This window comes from Pecten maximus, chromosome 5 (assembly GCF_902652985.1).
Source record: "Pecten maximus chromosome 5, xPecMax1.1, whole genome shotgun sequence".
Taxonomy (NCBI): Eukaryota; Metazoa; Mollusca; class Bivalvia; order Pectinida; family Pectinidae; genus Pecten; species Pecten maximus.
Window position 1 is genome coordinate 46,162,240 of NC_047019.1, and position 18,601 is coordinate 46,180,840.

Genomic DNA, 18,601 nt, shown 5'->3' on the forward strand with positions numbered 1-18,601 from the left:
TCCTCACATATAAATACCTGGTACTAAACAGGTTATTCCTCACATATAAATACCTGATACTAAACAGGCTATTCCTGACATATAAATACCTCATACTAAACAGAGTATTCTTCACATATAAATACCTGATACTAAACAGCCTATTCCTCACATATAAATACCTCATACTAAACAGGCTATTCCTCACATATAAATACCTGATACTAAACAGGCTATTCCCCACATATAAATACCTGATATCAAACAGGCTATTCCACACATATAAATACCTGATACTAAACAGGCTATTCCTCACCTATAAATACCTGATATCAAACAGAATATTCCTCACATATAAATACCTCATACTAAACAGCCTATTCCTCACATATAAATACCTGATACCAAACAGGCTATTCCCCACATATAAATACCTGATACTAAACAGCCTATTCCTCACATATAAATACCTGATACTAAACAGGCTATTCCTCACATATAAATACCTGATATCAAACAGGCTATTCCTCACATATAAATACCTGATACTAAACAGGCTATTCCTCACATATAAATACCTGATATCAAACAGGCTATTCCTCACATATAAATACCTGATACTAAACAGGCTATTCCTCACATATAAATACCTGATATCAAACAGGCTATTCCCCACATATAAATACCTGATACTAAACAGGTTATTCCTCACATATAAATACCTGATACTAAACAGGCTATTCCACACATATAAATACCTGATACTAAACAGGTTATTCCTCACATATAAATACCTGATATCAAACAGGCTATTCCTCACATATAAATACCTGATACTAAACAGGTTATTCCTCACATATAAATACCTGATATCAAACAGGCTATTCCTCACATATAAATACCTGATACTAAACAGGCTATTCCTCACATATAAATACCTGATATCAAACAGGCTATTCCTCACATATAAATACCTGATACTAAACAGGCTATTCCTCACATATAAATACCTGATACTAAACAGGCTATTCCACACATATAAATACCTGATACTAAACAGGTTATTCCTCACATATAAATACCTGATATCAAACAGGCTATTCCTCACATATAAATACCTGATACTAAACAGGTTATTCCTCACATATAGATACCTCATACTAAACAGGCTATTCCTCACATATAAATACCTGATACTAAACAGGCTATTCCTCACATATAAATACCTGATACTAAACAGGCTATTCCTCACATATAAATACCTCATACTAAACAGAGTATTCCTCACATATAAATACCTGATATCAAACAGGCTATTCCTCACATATAAATACCTGATACTAAACAGGCTATTCCTCACATATAAATACCTGATACTAAACAGGCTATTCCTCACATATAAATACCTCATACTAAACAGGCTATTCCTCACATATAAATACCTGATATCAAACAGGCTATTCCTCACATATAAATACCTGATACTAAACAGGCTATTCCTCACATATAGATACCTCATACTAAACAGGCTATTCCTCACATATAAATACCTGATACTAAACAGGCTATTCCACACATATAAATACCTATAATTTACACGATTAATTAATAAATGTCCATTGTAACGCCAGCTATTGTGTTTTAACTATGGATGCACTTTAAAAAAAACACATTTGAACTAAACTGTCTTGTTTCTCCTATTCTAATGTCATTATTTACATATTTCTTCATCAACATGGTATATTCTATAAAATGTGTGAGCTGTACAACTATCAAGTTTGTTACTGAATTATGTACAACTGGCAATGGATAGAAATAACTGGAATTCCGATTACTTTAATTAATTCGCAATTCACTGTGAACTCATGCAGTAAATGTAGCGAATTAATTTAAATGTCTGTTTTATAGAACTCATATAACATGCTTGACTTTTCAATAATTCTTTTTCATAAATATTTAATTAGACTTTCGCCACATTCTTGAGCCTAGTCAGCGGTATTGGCTGGAGAACCCCCGTCAATAATACACGGCAGCTTTACATGGTAAAACACAGCTAAATACCCCGTCAGAGCCTCGCTAGATCTCACAGGTGCGAACTGATAAATTGAGGGATGGCCCTTTTTCAATAAAATGACTTTTTATTTAGAATTCGAGAACGTAAATAGTGACAACCGAATTGAGTAAAGTGCTGTGTGAATACATTAGCCCGCCTCTAGAATCCTACCATTCAACCGCCGACACTGAGTTGTACTCACGGAATTCCTTCGCAGAGAAAAGGGGTAGTTTATGAAATGTACAAGCTTGTAAGTTTCATGGTGTTAATTTCAATTGCTGACATTCTTTCAATTATAACGATACACACTCGAATCTGATTTCCTTAGAATGTAAACAGTGTCGTGGCGGGCTAGTGTTCGGTACCTCGTCATTAAAACCTCTTGAGAATACTGTATACCTCTCGAATATTACATCTCGTCCACAAAACCACCCGGGAATATTGTGGACTTCTAACACTTACATCTCGTCCACAAACCACCCGGGAATATTGTGGACTTCTAACACTCAAATATTACATCTCGTCCACAAAACCACCCGGGAATATTGTGGACTTCTAACACTAAAATATTACATCTCGTCCACAAAACCACCCGGGAATATTGTGGACTTCTAACCCTCAAATATTACATCTCGTCCACAAAAACACCCTGGAGTAGTGTGGACTTCTAACCCTCAAATATTACATCTCGTCCACAAAACCACCCGGGAATATTGTGGACTTCTAACCCCTCAAATATTACATCTCGTCCACAAAACCACCTGGGAATATTGTGGACTTCTAACCCTCAAATATTACATCTCGTCCACAAAACCACCCGGGAATATTGTGGGGACTTCTAACCCTCAAATATTACATCTCGTCCACGAAAACACCCGGGAATATTGTGGACTTCAAATTTAAAAATACATATTGATCCCGTTTCATCCTGATCATCAATCAAATCCCCTAAAGATTATTTCTTATGTTTTAATATCAATTAGAAATTAACCAGATTTCATTAAAATGTTTGCAAAAGCAGAAATGTTCAAGTGCGTAGGTGGACGCTGGTATCAAAGGAAGGAAAATAAGCAGTTCTGATATTGACGCCATCACGTTGCTCATGTAGTTTTGGTAGCAAAGTCAGATTTTTTGTAAAAATTCTTATTGCATGAATCCTGAAAGCATTGGCAAATTATCTTTCATCGTTATCACATTTGTTTTGGATAATGAACATCTTATTATAATTACAAGGGTTTTACTACATGATTTTACGTGAAATATATCTGTTATAAACTGCACACTGCAGGTTGAGGAAGACAATGGGAAAGATTGATGGTCTATCATCTCACTAGGAAAGTTGGTTGTGTTCGATATTTGTATTCCCTTGTCACAACTCATGTTCTCGTTAAACACTGTGACATAACCTAGATTTTACTTAGATTGATATGGCGGATGAGGAGGACGGTTATTATTCAGGAACACGTGGTCTACTCTGGTAATGTGCCAATGCTTTCCGTGTAATTGTGTTGTTTGTGTTGACGATTTTGTGTACACGTTCTCTTGTAGCCTTCATATGCTTAGGTTTCGGTAGGTTTTTCACTTACTATAACTTCTACTTTATAACAACACAAAAGTAACGATAATCTGAATGTCTTCCACATCAACGTGGAATGTAACTACTCATCGTCTGTATATCGATTACATGTCAGCTGTCTTACACTCCACTAAATAATGACAAAATAACACACAATTTACAGCGTATATTTATCAATATTTGTACCGTTTCGTTATAAGAGCATAGTTATACCTGTGGGTAAACTCAACAGGAACAGAAAGGAAAATACATTTATAGGAACGGAAAGAAAAACATAAATTAAGACACTGCCAGGGATAGAAAAACATAAATTAAGACACAGCCAGGAATAGAAAAACTGAAACTAAGACACAGCCAGGGATAGAAAAACATAAACTAAGACACAGCCAGGGAAGGAAAAACATAAACTAAGACACAGCCAGGGATAGAAAAACATAAACTAAGACACAGATAGGAATAGAAAACATAAACTAAGACACAGCCAGGGATAGGAAAACATAAACTAAGACACAGCCAGGGATAGAAAAACATAAACTAAGACACAGCCAGGGATAGAAAAACATAAACTAAGACACAGCCAGGGATACGAAACCATAAACTAAGACACAGCCAGGGAAAGAAAAACATAAACTAAGACACAGCCAGGGATAGAAAAACATAAACTAAGACACAGCCAGGGATAGAAAAACATAAATTAAGACACTGCCAGGGATAGAAAAACATAAATTAAGACACAGCCAGGAATAGGAAAACATAAACTAAGACACTGCCAGGGATAGGAAACCATAAACTAAGACACAGCCAGGGATAGGAAACCATAAACTAAGACACAGCCAGGGAAAGAAAAACATAAACTAAGACACAGGCAGGGAAAGAAAAACATAAACTAAGACACAGCCAGGGAAAGAAAAACATAACCTAAGACACAGCCAGGGATAGGAAACCATAAACTAAGACACAGCCAGGGATAGGAAAACATAAACTAAGACACAGCCAGGGATAGAAAAACATAAACTAAGACACAGCCAGGGATAGAAAAACATAAACTAAGACACAGCCAGGGATAGAAAAACATAAACTAAGACACAACCAGGGAAAGAAACATAAACTAAGACACAGCCAGGGAAAGAAAAACATAAACTAAGACACAGCCAGGGAAAGAAAAACATAAACTAAGACACAGCCAGGGAAAGAAAAACATAAACTAAGACACTGCCAGGGAAAGAAAAACATAAACTAAGACACAGCCAGGGATAGGAAACCATAAAAATATTGTTTTCATTTAAGATGAGCTTAAGAAATAGAAGTAGATCCATGGGGAAAATGCATAACAATTTAATATGCTTAAATGTAAAAAGAAAACATTCAGTTACTTAGTATAATTGATAATTCGCGAAAGAACAAAATATTTTTAATTTTTATTAGATATTTGTAGTGCGTTATTATTGATGGGAAAGCAAAGAAGGCACATTGACTTATAATCCATACTGGTGATGGGAAATCAGAAGGATGTAGTATATTAAAATTAAATATATTAAATCGAAATATGCCTGAAGTTTTTAATTAGGAGGTGATAATCTATTTTATAAAAAATCATATAATCAATTCATCGCAAAAATGTTAGGGGCGATGGCCATTCTAAACGACATCTTACACACTTTATTATTGTAAATTACCACCACATCTTACACACTTTATTATTGTAAATTACCACCACATCTTACACACTTTATTATTGTAAATTACCACCACATCTTACACACTTTATTATTGTAAATTACCACCACATCTTACACACTTTATTGTTGTAAATTACCACCACATCTTACACACTTTATTATTGTAAATTACCACCACATCTTACACACTTTATTATAGTAAATTACCACCACATCTTACACACTTTATTATTGTAAATTACCACCACATCTTACACACTTTATTATAGTAAATTACCACCACATCTTACACACTTTATTATTGTAAATAACCATATCTTACACACTTTATTATTATAAATTACCACCACATCTTACACACTTCATTATTGTAAATTACCACCACATCCTACACACTTTATTATTGTAAATTACCACCATATCTTACACACTTTATTATTGTAAATTACCACCACATCTTACACACTTTATTATTGTAAATTACCACCATATCTTACACACTGTATTATTGTAAATTACCACCACATCTTACACACTTTATTACTGTAAATTACCACCACATCTTACACACTTTATTATTGTAAATTACCACCACATCTTACACACTTTATTATTGTAAATTACCATAATATTATTTCATACCAATATTCATTGTGCAGATTTTTGTGTAATAATTTTCATAACAATTTGTGATTTAAGTCGGATCGAAGCGCGTAATTCTATTTTTAGTGTGCAGTATTTGGTACAAGCTTCCCCATGCTGTGGTGTTAATTAATGTGAACGCCTACTCCATTTGAACAAGACATTGTGACAGAAATACCAGTGTATGGACTCCTAGTGACACAACTAGTAAGGTCTCAGATAGCGCCACCGGTACAGGGTATTATTCGGTAACGTTACCACCGTCCTGTTGTCTTGGGCCGTGGGACGGGGCCAAATGTCGTCCCTATCGGGGACCAACATAATGTGGTCAGTCAGAATGACCAGCTGGTTTAAGCCTTTGTATTTACATAACTATTGCTAACTGGAATCGGCTTGAAATGTGAAATAGTTTGGATCTAACATCTACTTATTCTGTCGTTATCGTGTTTCCATGTTTAGTTACAATTTCACGTCTGTTTGTAACAAAGCCAGGTCGCGTGACTGGGCCTGCCAATGGTGTACACCAAATTCAGCCTATCTGATAAAGATTGTTTGTTGGAACCAAAACCAGACACCCTTCTCTGTTAGCCTTGTGGTACACAAGACTATAATTAGCCATCGACTTCCGGTTAAGGGTATAGAATACCTTGTATCAATGTCGACTTCCGGTAAATCATATTCTTTACAGTAGAGTTCCTGTTTAGTATGTTTTAGATAGCAAATGGATATATTAAAAAAAGATGTACACTTACCATCGGGGAATACTGTCCGCATCTTGAGATAACTTGTGGACAGTCGTATAATGGAAGCTTTATCCAACTGACTTGTGATGGCGGAGGGCAAAGGCAACATCTTCGCCAACTCGTAAAATTCCGCATTTTCCTTCTCCCTCCGGGTCCGGGCGGCGGTTTTAGATTTGTCCTTCATCTTCCGGCAACTGTGTGTAAAATGAATGAATTGTTATGGAAGTGCCCGGAATACATGACGACACAACGTCACTGTGTACCATGTTCATTTCAGACTCCGTAACGTCGTCGATAGCAAAGTGAATGTCAGTGTGTGTACATTGTCGTTCCCGACACTGATCAGAAACCCACAAAGAAAGACCCTCGTATATAAACATATAGGTAAAACGGACAGCTCCCGTCAGCTCATCTTACCACTAAAATAGGTCTTAGTGAACGATATCTTGTATTGTTTACACTTGAAATCCATTCTTTAACAAACAGCCGGGTACGACATTCGAGCTCCCATACTTTCACATTTCAAACTAGTGTGAATATGAGTTATATAGCTGTTCTATTTATATGAATAATTTGAATGTTTAATCTCCATCAGAAGGGTGTGTATTTTCCGTGAGTCATCCCGTCCCGTTTGAGACCGATTTAGTTTTTTGTTAGAGAAGTAAAAGGTCGATATCTGTAAAACAAACAGTGCAAGTGACAGACGAAGGATTGGATTTCGTTCGAACGGTTTAACATATCAGTCGTGTTCTTCTTCATTCCACTCGGCTAGTTAAATAAAGACAGATTTCTAATTCTGTCACTTACCGAACATCTATGGCGAAAATCCTGCAGTGCAGCAGTATTAGATCATTCGTAAATCGTAAATTAAGTACCCCAAATCGGGTTTAGTTCATCTGTATATAAGTTTCGCTAACCGAAGTTAGTTAATCTTTATATAAGTATCGCTATCCGAACTTAGTTAAGTTTCGCTAACCGAACTTGGTTCATCTAAGTATCGCTAAACGAATTTACATGTAAGTATCGCTAAACGAATTTACATGTAATTATCGCTAAACGAATATACATGTAAGTATCGCTAAACGAATATAAGTATCGGGTTGTTGTTTTTTTTATCGCTAACCGAAGTTAGTTCATCTGTATATAAGTATCGCTATCCGAAGTTAGTTCATCTGTATATAAGTATCGCTAACCGAAGTTAGTTCATCTGTATATAAGTATAGCTAACCGAAGTTAGTTCATCTATATATAAGTATCGCTAACCGAAGTTAGTTCATCTGTATATAAGTATCGCTAACCGAAGTAAGTTCATCTGTATATAAGTATCGCTAACCGAAGTTAGATCATCTGTATATAAGTATCGCTAACCGAAGTTAGATCATCTGTATATAAGTATCGCTAACCGAAGTTAGATCATCTGTATATAAGTATCGCTATCCGAACTTCGTTCATTTTCCGTAATCAAATATCGTAAATAGGTGTCGGTTCATAATGTACCTGGTCAGAATATACATGTTGATTTTAAAAGACAATCAAATTACCAACATGTCGTTTGTGTTCACCTAAAACAACCAGGAGTCAGTGTTAGTGACAGAAGATGTATCCGAGTTCAGATGTTTTTTAATCGTCAATTACCAGCTGTCGTCAGCATGTAAGTATTTTTCCTGTATACCCCCAAACATGTCTGATATATTTGTATTTGAGGTGACGTATGTAAGTATTTTCCCTGTATACCCCCAAACATGTCTGATATATTTGTATTTGAGGTGACGTATGTAAGTATTTTCCCTGTATACCCCCAAACATGTCTGATATATATGTATTTGAGGTGACGTATATAAGTATTTTTCCTGTATACCCCCAAACATGTCTGATATATATGTATTTGAGGTGACGTATATAAGTATTTTTCCTGTATACCCCCAAACATGTCTGATATATTTGTATTTGAGGTGATGTATATAAGTATTTTTCCTGTATACCCCCAAACATGTCTGATATATTTGTATTTGAGGTGACGTATGTAAGTATTTTCCCTGTATACCCCCAAACATGTCTGATATATTTGTATTTGAGGTGACGTATGTAAGTATTTTCCCTGTATACCCCCAAACATGTCTGATATATATGTATGTTATCGTAGTGGTATACAATTTGTTATTAATTCAAATGCGTTGTATTTCTTTAGAAATCTAATCCTTTACTGTAAAACTTTATGCGCGGATTAAAGTGAGCATTATCTCTGTATAAAGGTAACTACTCAGAAAATATTACCCGTGAAAAATCGCAGATGATTGGAGAGAAAACTATCATGTCGCAAATGTGTTGTGGGGGGAGGGTTTCTCGGTTAGAATGCGTGTCAACCAATTTGGAGTTCACAGAATATCATCGTCGGCAATTCATTGAAAATTCTACGCTCAGCAAGTGTGTCGAATCGCGGAAATGGACTGGAAACGCCGCGCGCCCTCCGCGAGCTATCCTCATTTGCATCTCATTATATATTCATCTCCCGACCTGAGCGGATTAAGTCTAGTCCCCCAATACGTACGGATAATAACGGACCAATATTTGTATTTCATATTCGTAACTGATTTTTGTTTCTTTTAAAATCTGTTAATTGAAAACAAATACACTCTCTGAGATATAAAACAACAATAAACTAATACAGATTCATATCCCACATTTTAACACTCTATCAAGTCTGGAACAACATGACGTAATTATTTTAGTTTTTTTTTTAACTCAACGTGTGTAAACATAGTGATTTAAATGCAAATGGCATTGGAAACTTGAAAGGAATATTTGATTTGCTGTTTCCGTTCGACCATTGTGGGACGAATTGAAAATACCAGAAATGGGAAACACTCATATTAACGTGTGTGTGGCATTGAGTAGCTGTATTAACGGTCGGGGAAACATAATCGGGGTGTATATTAATGAGTAGACATTTACAAGGAAAGGATGGTTTAAAACGTAAGAGGAATTATTTTTAATTCCAAAAATTGATGACGGCATTAAAGACGACATTGACTAAGGTATTTACCCGATAAACTCGTCACCATCTCGCTAAATATTCCGATAAAGTAAGATATATAGATATACTCCTTTGTACGAGGTGTTGGTCAGATCATTTAAACAAAGGTTATAGCTGACCAATACCCTTGTGTCAGTCCCGACCTGGGGATGACAGTGTCCCGACTGTCTACGGTATGTACCGATGTTTACCGATAACTGTTTGTTGATTTACCTATACAATAGACTTTGATGTCCCGACACGTCTGATTAACCTACAATAGACATTGTTTAGGAGTGTACCTAACCGTAAATACGGCTATTGTTACTGGCTATATAGATTTGGTCTGGAGATAGTTTATAAGATCACCAGGAATGGTCAGAGCAAACTTGACCACCGCCGACACGAAGGTGTCCGGAGTAAGTTTATTTAATACAAGATCAAGAGGATAAGTGAAAGGTTAGCTTTTAAATCCTCTTGAAGGACCATTCAATGATGTCGAGAAGGGTGTTAAAGGGTTTCAACAACAAGGGGCCAGTGAACACTTGAGAATTTAGGAACGATACTAGCCCCGATATTCCAGCCCTATACAGCCAAGCATCACTAGGGATTAGCTAGACTTGGTCGGCTGGGCGAGACAAGTTTCCGCATTTCTACAATTCTCAAAAGATGAAATATGAATTAATATTTAGTGATTCACGATAACAGAATTCAACTGTTACCGTCATCCAATGGAAAGTGTGTTTTCATACGGCTATTTTTTGTATTTGTGACAAAAAAAAGATTCTGTAGGCGAAAGTTAAACTTAAAACATTAATGTAATAAAAACATTTTTTTATGTAATAAGGTCAAAGGTTTTACGGATTTTGTCTTTAAGGTAAACATCATTGCTACATGATGATATGAGAGATGTACATTAGGTAATTTGAGTAATCAACATATAAGTAGATTTTCAGATTTTCGATCGTAGGGCAATTATCATACTGATATAAACAAGTCTTATTGATTACCAGGGTTGAAGAATTGGAAAAGATGGTCAATTTTATAACTATAATTTACACAAACCACATCGAAGGCTGCGTGTGCTTCTATCCACTTTAACAATATTTTATTATTTATTTATTTTGAAATTAACTACATGTGAATGTGTTGTGTCACTTTATTAATACTATGGATGTTAAACCTTGGCCCGAACGCTAGAGTCTGGGTCAGAATTACGGACTCTCTGAGAGCTGACTGTACATATCATTGACCTAGCCATTGTGTTAGGGAAGACTTACGTAATCCGGCCACCTCTGGCCACCTCTGGTCAGACACACACACCAAAACAGGTGCGTTTGTGGATCAAAATATTCCGTTTATTGTCAATTTTGACACGCGTCATTTTGATTTTAAATCACTGTAACTCATTGATATTCAATATACAAGTAGCGATAGCCGACATAATGATATTCCAGGCACATCATACTTACCGTTCAACAGAATTAATTTCATCAATGGTAATATTTCCATAATAATCAGAGCGCTGGAGATTCCGAGATTTCATAGAAAGGCTCTGTCCTGGCCGCGATAGACAAATACGTAAATGTATTTTGAATAAATTAGAAATTAATACAGAGTTGATTCCCAGAGTTGATTCCCAGAAGTTGATTCCCAGAGGGGTCGAATATATTATTTAAACAGTCCCAGTTAAAAAAGCTACCAATAGTATGTCAAGGGAACATATAGATAAGGACTAAGATATCGATTGGATTTTAATTTATGAAAAATAATGGATTTCACTGTTAAATCACATCTATACTTAGATATGTAATAAAGTGCTTGAATATTCGCCTTTTGTTCGTTATATCATTGTATATGTATATAAAAAGTTAAAACATTGAAAAACACGGTAAGTTGTAACTTTACAAGTTGTAAGCTTACGACTTATTATGTTTTCTAGTCTTTTAACTGTTTGTTTTTTTTTTACAAATTCTAGGCACGGAGATTTCAAATATAAATATATTAAATTCAGGAATATCTCTTGATAAAGATATAATTCTAAAATGATCAATATACAAAGTTGTCAAATTCACGGTCTTGGTAGGTATTTAGTGGTTTTCTGATATTGGAGATAAATTGACTGCAAAACATTGATTATAGGTCTTTACTGAAGTTTTTACTTGTGATTATCATCATAATAGCCACCATTTTTATCTGAGAATTCTGATGTCATAAATCATCAAATCTCAATTAATTTTCTTGTTTAAGTCGACAGAAGCAATTACTGATCGGCGGCCTCTGCGATACACGTCAAATCGATACGTGTTACACGAAATCGATAGGTTTTAATCTCAGCTTATTAAAGATCGCCAGTATAGATCGCTGATAAATATAACTAAATATGATCTCTGATCAATAAATAAATTAGCTAATAAATATAAATAAATATAAGATCTTTGATAAATATACCTAATAAGATTGCTAATAAATATACCTAAATACGCTCGCTGATAAATATAACTAAATAAGATAGCTGATAAATATAACTAAATAAGATCTCTGATAAATATAACTAAATAAGCTCTCTAGTAAATATAACTAAATAAGCTCTCTAGTAAATATAACTAAATAAGATAGCTGATAAATATATCTAAATAAGATCGCTAACGAATATAACTAAATTAGATCGCTGATAAATATAACTAAATAACAGCTCTTATAAATATAACTAAATAAGATAGCTGATAAATATAACTAAATAAGATAGCTGATAAATATAACTAAATAAGATCTCTTACAAATATAACTAAATAAGATAGCTGATAAATATAACTAAATAACAGCTCTTATAAATATAACTAAATAAGATAGCTGATAAATATAACTAAATAAGATAGCTGATAAATATAACTAAATAAGAAAGCTGATAAATATAACTAAATAAGATAGCTGATAAATATAACTAAATAAGATAGCTGATAAATATAACTAAATAAGATCTCTAACAAATATAACTAAATAAGCTCTCTAGTAAATATAACTAAATAAGATAGCTGATAAATATAACTAAATAACAGCTCTTATAAATATAACTAAATAAGATAGCTGATAAATGTAACTAAATAAGATCTCTAACAAATATAACTAAATAAGAGAGCTGATCAATATAACTTAATAAGATAGCTGATAAATATAACTAAATAATATCGCTTAATTCCAGAAGAAGACCGTGTTCTGAACAGAGTATATTTATTAACAAGGAACTCCACATTATAATACAATGTTTGTTATTGGTCTATGTACGGGGTTATAGGTCAGGTATTGGTCTATGTACGGGGTTATAGGTCAGGTATTGGTCTATGTACGGGGCTATAGGTCAGGTATTTGTTTATGTACTGGGTTATAGGTCAGGTATTGGTCTATGTACGGGGTTATAGGTCAGGTATTTGTCTATGTACGGGGTTATAGGTCAGGTATTGGTCTATGTACGGGGTTATAGGTCAGGTATTGGTCTATGTACGGGGCTATAGGTCAGGCATTGGTCTATGTACGGGGTTATAGGTCAGGTATTTGTCTATGTACGGGAATATAGGTCAAGTATTGGTCTATGTACTGGGCTATAGGTCAGGCATTGGTCTATGTACGGGGTTATAGGTCAAGTATTGGTCTATGTACGGGGTTATAGGTCAAGTATTGGTCTATGTACGGGGTTATAGGTCAGGTATTGGTCTATGTACGGGGTTATAGGTCAGGTATTTGTCTATGTACGGGGTTATAGGTCAGGTATTTGTCTATGTACGGGGTTATAGGTCAAGTATTGGTCTATGTACGGGGTTATAGGTCAGGTATCGGTCTATGTACTGGGTTATAGGTCAGGTATTTGTTTATGTACGGGGTTATAGGTCAGGTATTTGTCTATGTACGGGGTTATAGGTCAGGTATTTGTCTATGTACGGGGTTATAGGTCAGGTATTTGTCTATGTACGGGGTTATAGGTCAGGTATTTGTTTATGTACGGGGTTATAGGTCAAGTATTTGTCTATGTACGGGGTTATAGGTCAGGTATTGATTAGTTGACATGTTTAAGTTAAACATACAATGGTGGGAATTTAAATGAGGTTTGAAGTTTCCTCACCATATTATTTTTATATCTAATTAATATCCATTGTTATGTCAGCCATACAATAAACGATAATATACTTAAGATAAGGCTTCGTCAGATTAACTGGCTACTTTTTGACTGCGTGTGACCCAACATCCTGACGACTTTACAGGTGTACGAACTCAGGTGTGACTACCCGCAGCGACACCTATTTACACGTGAAAGGGATACACACAGCCTCACCAGCCCTTTTTGTACTCTTAAGAAACCCAGGGAAAGCCCTTCTCCTTATCCTCTGAGCTGGACGCCCCAAAGAAAAATACCTTGAAAAATAAAAATAATTAAGTTTTATGAATGCGGTATGATACGTGTATGTATATCTGGTTGAGTATATCGCAGGTGTCCCAGGCGGGGGAGATGTGGAGAGCGCATCATTCAATCACAAACAAGCGCATCCGATTGACACGAATCCAGGTTTTGATATCCAGCATGGTCGACATACCACCGGTACAGACACCGCAATGTTTGGCAACACTTATAAAACCTGTGTTAGAATACACAGGGTTCCCACAGCGCCAGTGTCACCAACAACAATCCGGGCAACAAACGGCAAAAGTGACATATGTAGAATTAGATTATTTAACAGATAGGCAACTTATAATACTGTGAAGAAAGGAATAACGCTTAATTTTGTATTTAATTTATAGTCCTGATTCAGCTGTAGAAGCTAACACCAGATTGTTTAATTTGAAATACCTATTAAAAGCTTTTACTTCTTGCCAGATCCCTTTTGTAAATAATTTTGGAAATAAGATGTGTTTCAAACTTATTTATTTTTTGAATAGTTTAAACTAAAAAAAAAATGTCCATTAAATAAATAAAAGGTTTCTCACTCACGTAAATTTTATTAAGAATAAAATTAAAGGTTTAGATAACTTTTAAAACAACAAATATGAGTACCGGTAAATACTTGCCAATATGTGTAAGAATATGTTCAGAATTATTTTGGAGGTGTGTTATTGAAGACTCACGTGTGTACAGGTTAAATTACTAAATGGTTACGAGCCGGAACATTACTCCAGAAACCAATTTAATTTACATATGATTATGATAAAACTCACAGAAACTGAAACTTGTAAAGGAAGTGATATTGTGAAGGCTAAAAGGTGTGGCGATAACCACTAAATTATGGTGTTTAAACTAATTACAGAACCAATTCCACACACAATCCGGACTCGGAGAATACGGCCCCTGGTATAGCATTGTCTTTACTTTTAATTATTACTTAAACAAGTAATCTGTAATGTTATGTCGTCTAAAAATAGACTGAAATATTTATAGGTTGGCTAAAATTGAAATGGTGACCAGAGGTCGTGAGAGGTTGTGTCCACTATAAATACTGACCAGTGTGTATCTAACTATGTAAACGCCAGTAATAAAAGGCACTGACCGCTTGTATTCCTTAGTTCTTGTTCTGAATTTTTTTTACTATTATTATTATGACTCTATTAGATTCTATAGAGTTAAGTGATAATGTTGTACTAACTGGAGAAAGTTGTGATAATATTGTACTAACTGGAGAAAGTTGTGATAATGTTGTACTAACTGGAGAAAGTTGTGATAATATTGTATTAACTGGAGAAAGTTGTAATAATGTTGTACTAACTGGAGAAAGTTGTGATAATGTTGTACTAACTGGAGAGAGTTGTGATAATATTGTACTAACTCGTGTCCAGTCCTCATCGAGTGTTTATATATATATATATATATATATACGTTAAACTTTAATGGTGTAGCAGTTTCGGGTACCCGGAATACATGTCACTGACCGCGCGTGCTAGCTACAGACACTAACACTCCTACACTTGGACTTGTATGGATTCATGTTAAATACTTATATGTGTGTGGTCGACAAATACAAATATTCTTGTAAATTTCAAAAACATATTTAAACATATTATAATCCACACTATTAAAGTGTCGAGTGTCAAAGTTCCAGTATGTAGAGTGCCGAGTGATACCTATGTTGTATATAATTTACTATAAATAGAGGATTATATGTACACTAAATGTGATATAAATATTACATAGACTTATGAATTTAAAATGTAATAGATTTGATATGTAAAAAATGGAATGACTGCAGTAGATAGAGGTAGAGATTGAAATAGAATCTAGAAAAAATACAGAAAACTAAAAAGAACTTAAACCTTTAGTTTTAAATCTGAATATGAAAATACAAAAATGTCCGTAAGTACGGTTTTACTTTTGAGTTTTCGGTGGTCAATTGTAAAGTTACTTTCTTTTTTATTTTGTATCTTTATCAAACGGATAATTCTTAAACATACGGACAGCGTTAACAAACTCATTCATTCTTTATCACTTACATGCCGAAATAATTTCCTGTTGACAAGAAAATAACGAAACTGTATATTATTTAAGACATTCCGAAGGAAAAAAAGTATTGCAATTATTTTAGAAATGATGTTAATCTTATTTAAGGAATTGCTTTTATCTCCTGAGTTGCTACGGTGTTAGAGTGTGGCTTGTTTATTCTGATATATAGATCTGACATTTTAACATCTATATGAGACACACACACATGCAGTCACCGGGTATAGTTACATCGTCTCGTCTGACACCCCCAACATCCTGAATATGTCAGAGGCGTATACTACAGTAATTAATTCTACAATCCGATATTGTCGGCTCGTGTTTCTGAGAATAACGTAGAGACATGCACTAAAACTCGGCAATGGACGATTAACTAGGCTAGCTTCAAATTAATTCACAGGTATTAGTCGCTATAATAACTTTATTTCTTTAAATGTTTATCGCAGATTTTAAAGTGTTTATAAATTTTAGATTTTTATGTTTGCCTAGACATAAAAACACCAAAGTTGAATTTCATCGCCATTAAAAAGTAAACATGTATTTATATTTATTGATTAGGTAAAGTTTAGAATATTATTATATGTCGTAAAAACATTACATCTAACATGCTTGTATTTATATTTATAGTAAAGGTACAGTTTAGAATATTATAATATGTCGTAAAGACATTACATCTACGTTAAACATAAAAAAACCCACTACAGTCTTGCGGTATTAGTTCTTGTAGGAAAATAAACTTGCAAAAATATTTAAAGTCCCTAAACAAGTGGTCGAGGAAATTCACATAATATGTATGCGCACACTGGGACCAGAATATGTGTAGTCTTACCGTTACTAATCATATTGTCCTCCTCCTCAGAACGTGCCGTATCCTTTGCTCAACTGATCCTGTATTTTTTCCAAGATAGGGAGAAATTTCCTTAATCTGATACAATGACCAGCAATAGTTTTGAGGGATATAGGAAAAGTTTTCCTGTGTTGAAATTCCGTGTTAATATCACGAACCGAGTGTGCAGTGATTAGTCCACGGTTCCAAACGTATACGATATCACGTTCTCGTGTTATTCTTACTGTACATTCAAGAGCACTCCATCTCACGAGGCAAATACTGGCCCAGCTCCATTCGACGAAAAACTTAAAATTGCTTGATTAAGCACGATCTTGGATGGGCGAGCAGACACGGACCGATGTGAGATGTCGATTATTGCGATTCGGTATAAAAGCTGTGAAAATCTTTGCTACAATCACTAGGACGGCAGTCACTCTCTCAGCTATCTGTTAGTTCCGCTGTTGTCTTCTCCCAAGAGGTCGATTTGAAGACGGATTACTGTTGACCTTTTGAGTTGAAATTATGTTTCCACAGAGTTCCATATAATGTGGACAGAGAGGACGAGTGTACAGGACTAAAGGACCCGTGTGTACACGGTGTGACAATATACTGATAACGGAGTGAACGGCTCTATACGATAACAAAGTAAAGGCCGTATGTGTGTAATCACCTAGAACATTTCACACAAACTTTAGATATATTTTTCTTACTAAATTGACACCACTCGCTGGAGTGTTTGACGAAACGCTCCTCGTGTTCTCGTCACATTCGTTTACTCCCACTCCACGCGAAGGACAAATGAAATTGCAATATGCAAATGTTAACGGTCTCTCAGCCCTGCCGAGTGTTGATAATGTGGTTTTTGATTGGCCAATTACTATAGAGACGTGTTTTGATTGGTCATTTATTTCCAAAGAGGATTTTATCGGTGGAAATGTCATTTGAGTGATATTTGTCGTGTATTTGTGAAACAATTACTGTCGATTTTCTGGAGGAAAACACAAGGTATACTCTATATTAGTCATTGGATATTAGAAATAATGTTATTGATTAAATTCAGCTATTTATTTATGTAAACAGATTTCACAAGATGTTATAAAGATTGGCACGGAATGCTGATATGATACTAGAGTAGTACAGTGGTCCACAGTCGGCGACAACATATTTTTTTCTGATAGAATAAATTTTCAGTGTAATACTGTACATATATTATAAACGTATATACCACTTTACTCGTGTAATTTCTGCATAATAAATTGGAATTTTCTTTTTCTTTGAAGTGCCACTGTTGGAAATTACACCTTGCAATATATTATTGTGAAACATCGACTTCTAATAAAAAAAATTCCTGATAATTTTTGCGATATGTACTAGGCTATTGAGAAAATTAATGTGACCATTTATAACTGAATTATTGTAAAACATCGACATTTAATTCTGGAGTTTGGTTTTTTTTCGGATGAAATTTTTACGATGTTTACTAAGCTGTTTAGAAACTTAATGTGGCCATATATAACTGAATTATTGTGAAACACCGACGTATAATTCTGTTGTTGTTTTTTGTTTTGTTTTTTGTTTTGTTTTTTTTCTGATAGATTTTGTGATAGGT

The 18,601-nt window shown here is 34.6% G+C and overlaps 1 protein-coding gene across 2 annotated transcripts in view; it reads right to left on the reverse strand.

Annotated features, from left to right (window-relative positions):
• The window catches only part of LOC117328184 (single-minded homolog 2-like), a 73,854-nt gene extending 55,538 nt beyond the window's left edge, over positions 1-18,316 (reverse strand). For both annotated transcript variants that reach the window (XR_004532913.1, XM_033885597.1), the window contains exons 1-2: positions 16,993-18,316; positions 6,682-6,866 (exon numbers count right to left, since the gene is read on the reverse strand). Coding sequence is in view for 1 of the 2 variants with exons in the window: in XM_033885597.1 (XP_033741488.1) it covers positions 6,682-6,856 (175 nt within the window). In the remaining variant the exon portion in view is untranslated. The remainder of the gene's footprint in view (positions 1-6,681; positions 6,867-16,992) is intronic.
• Between the last annotated feature and the right edge of the window lie 285 nt (positions 18,317-18,601).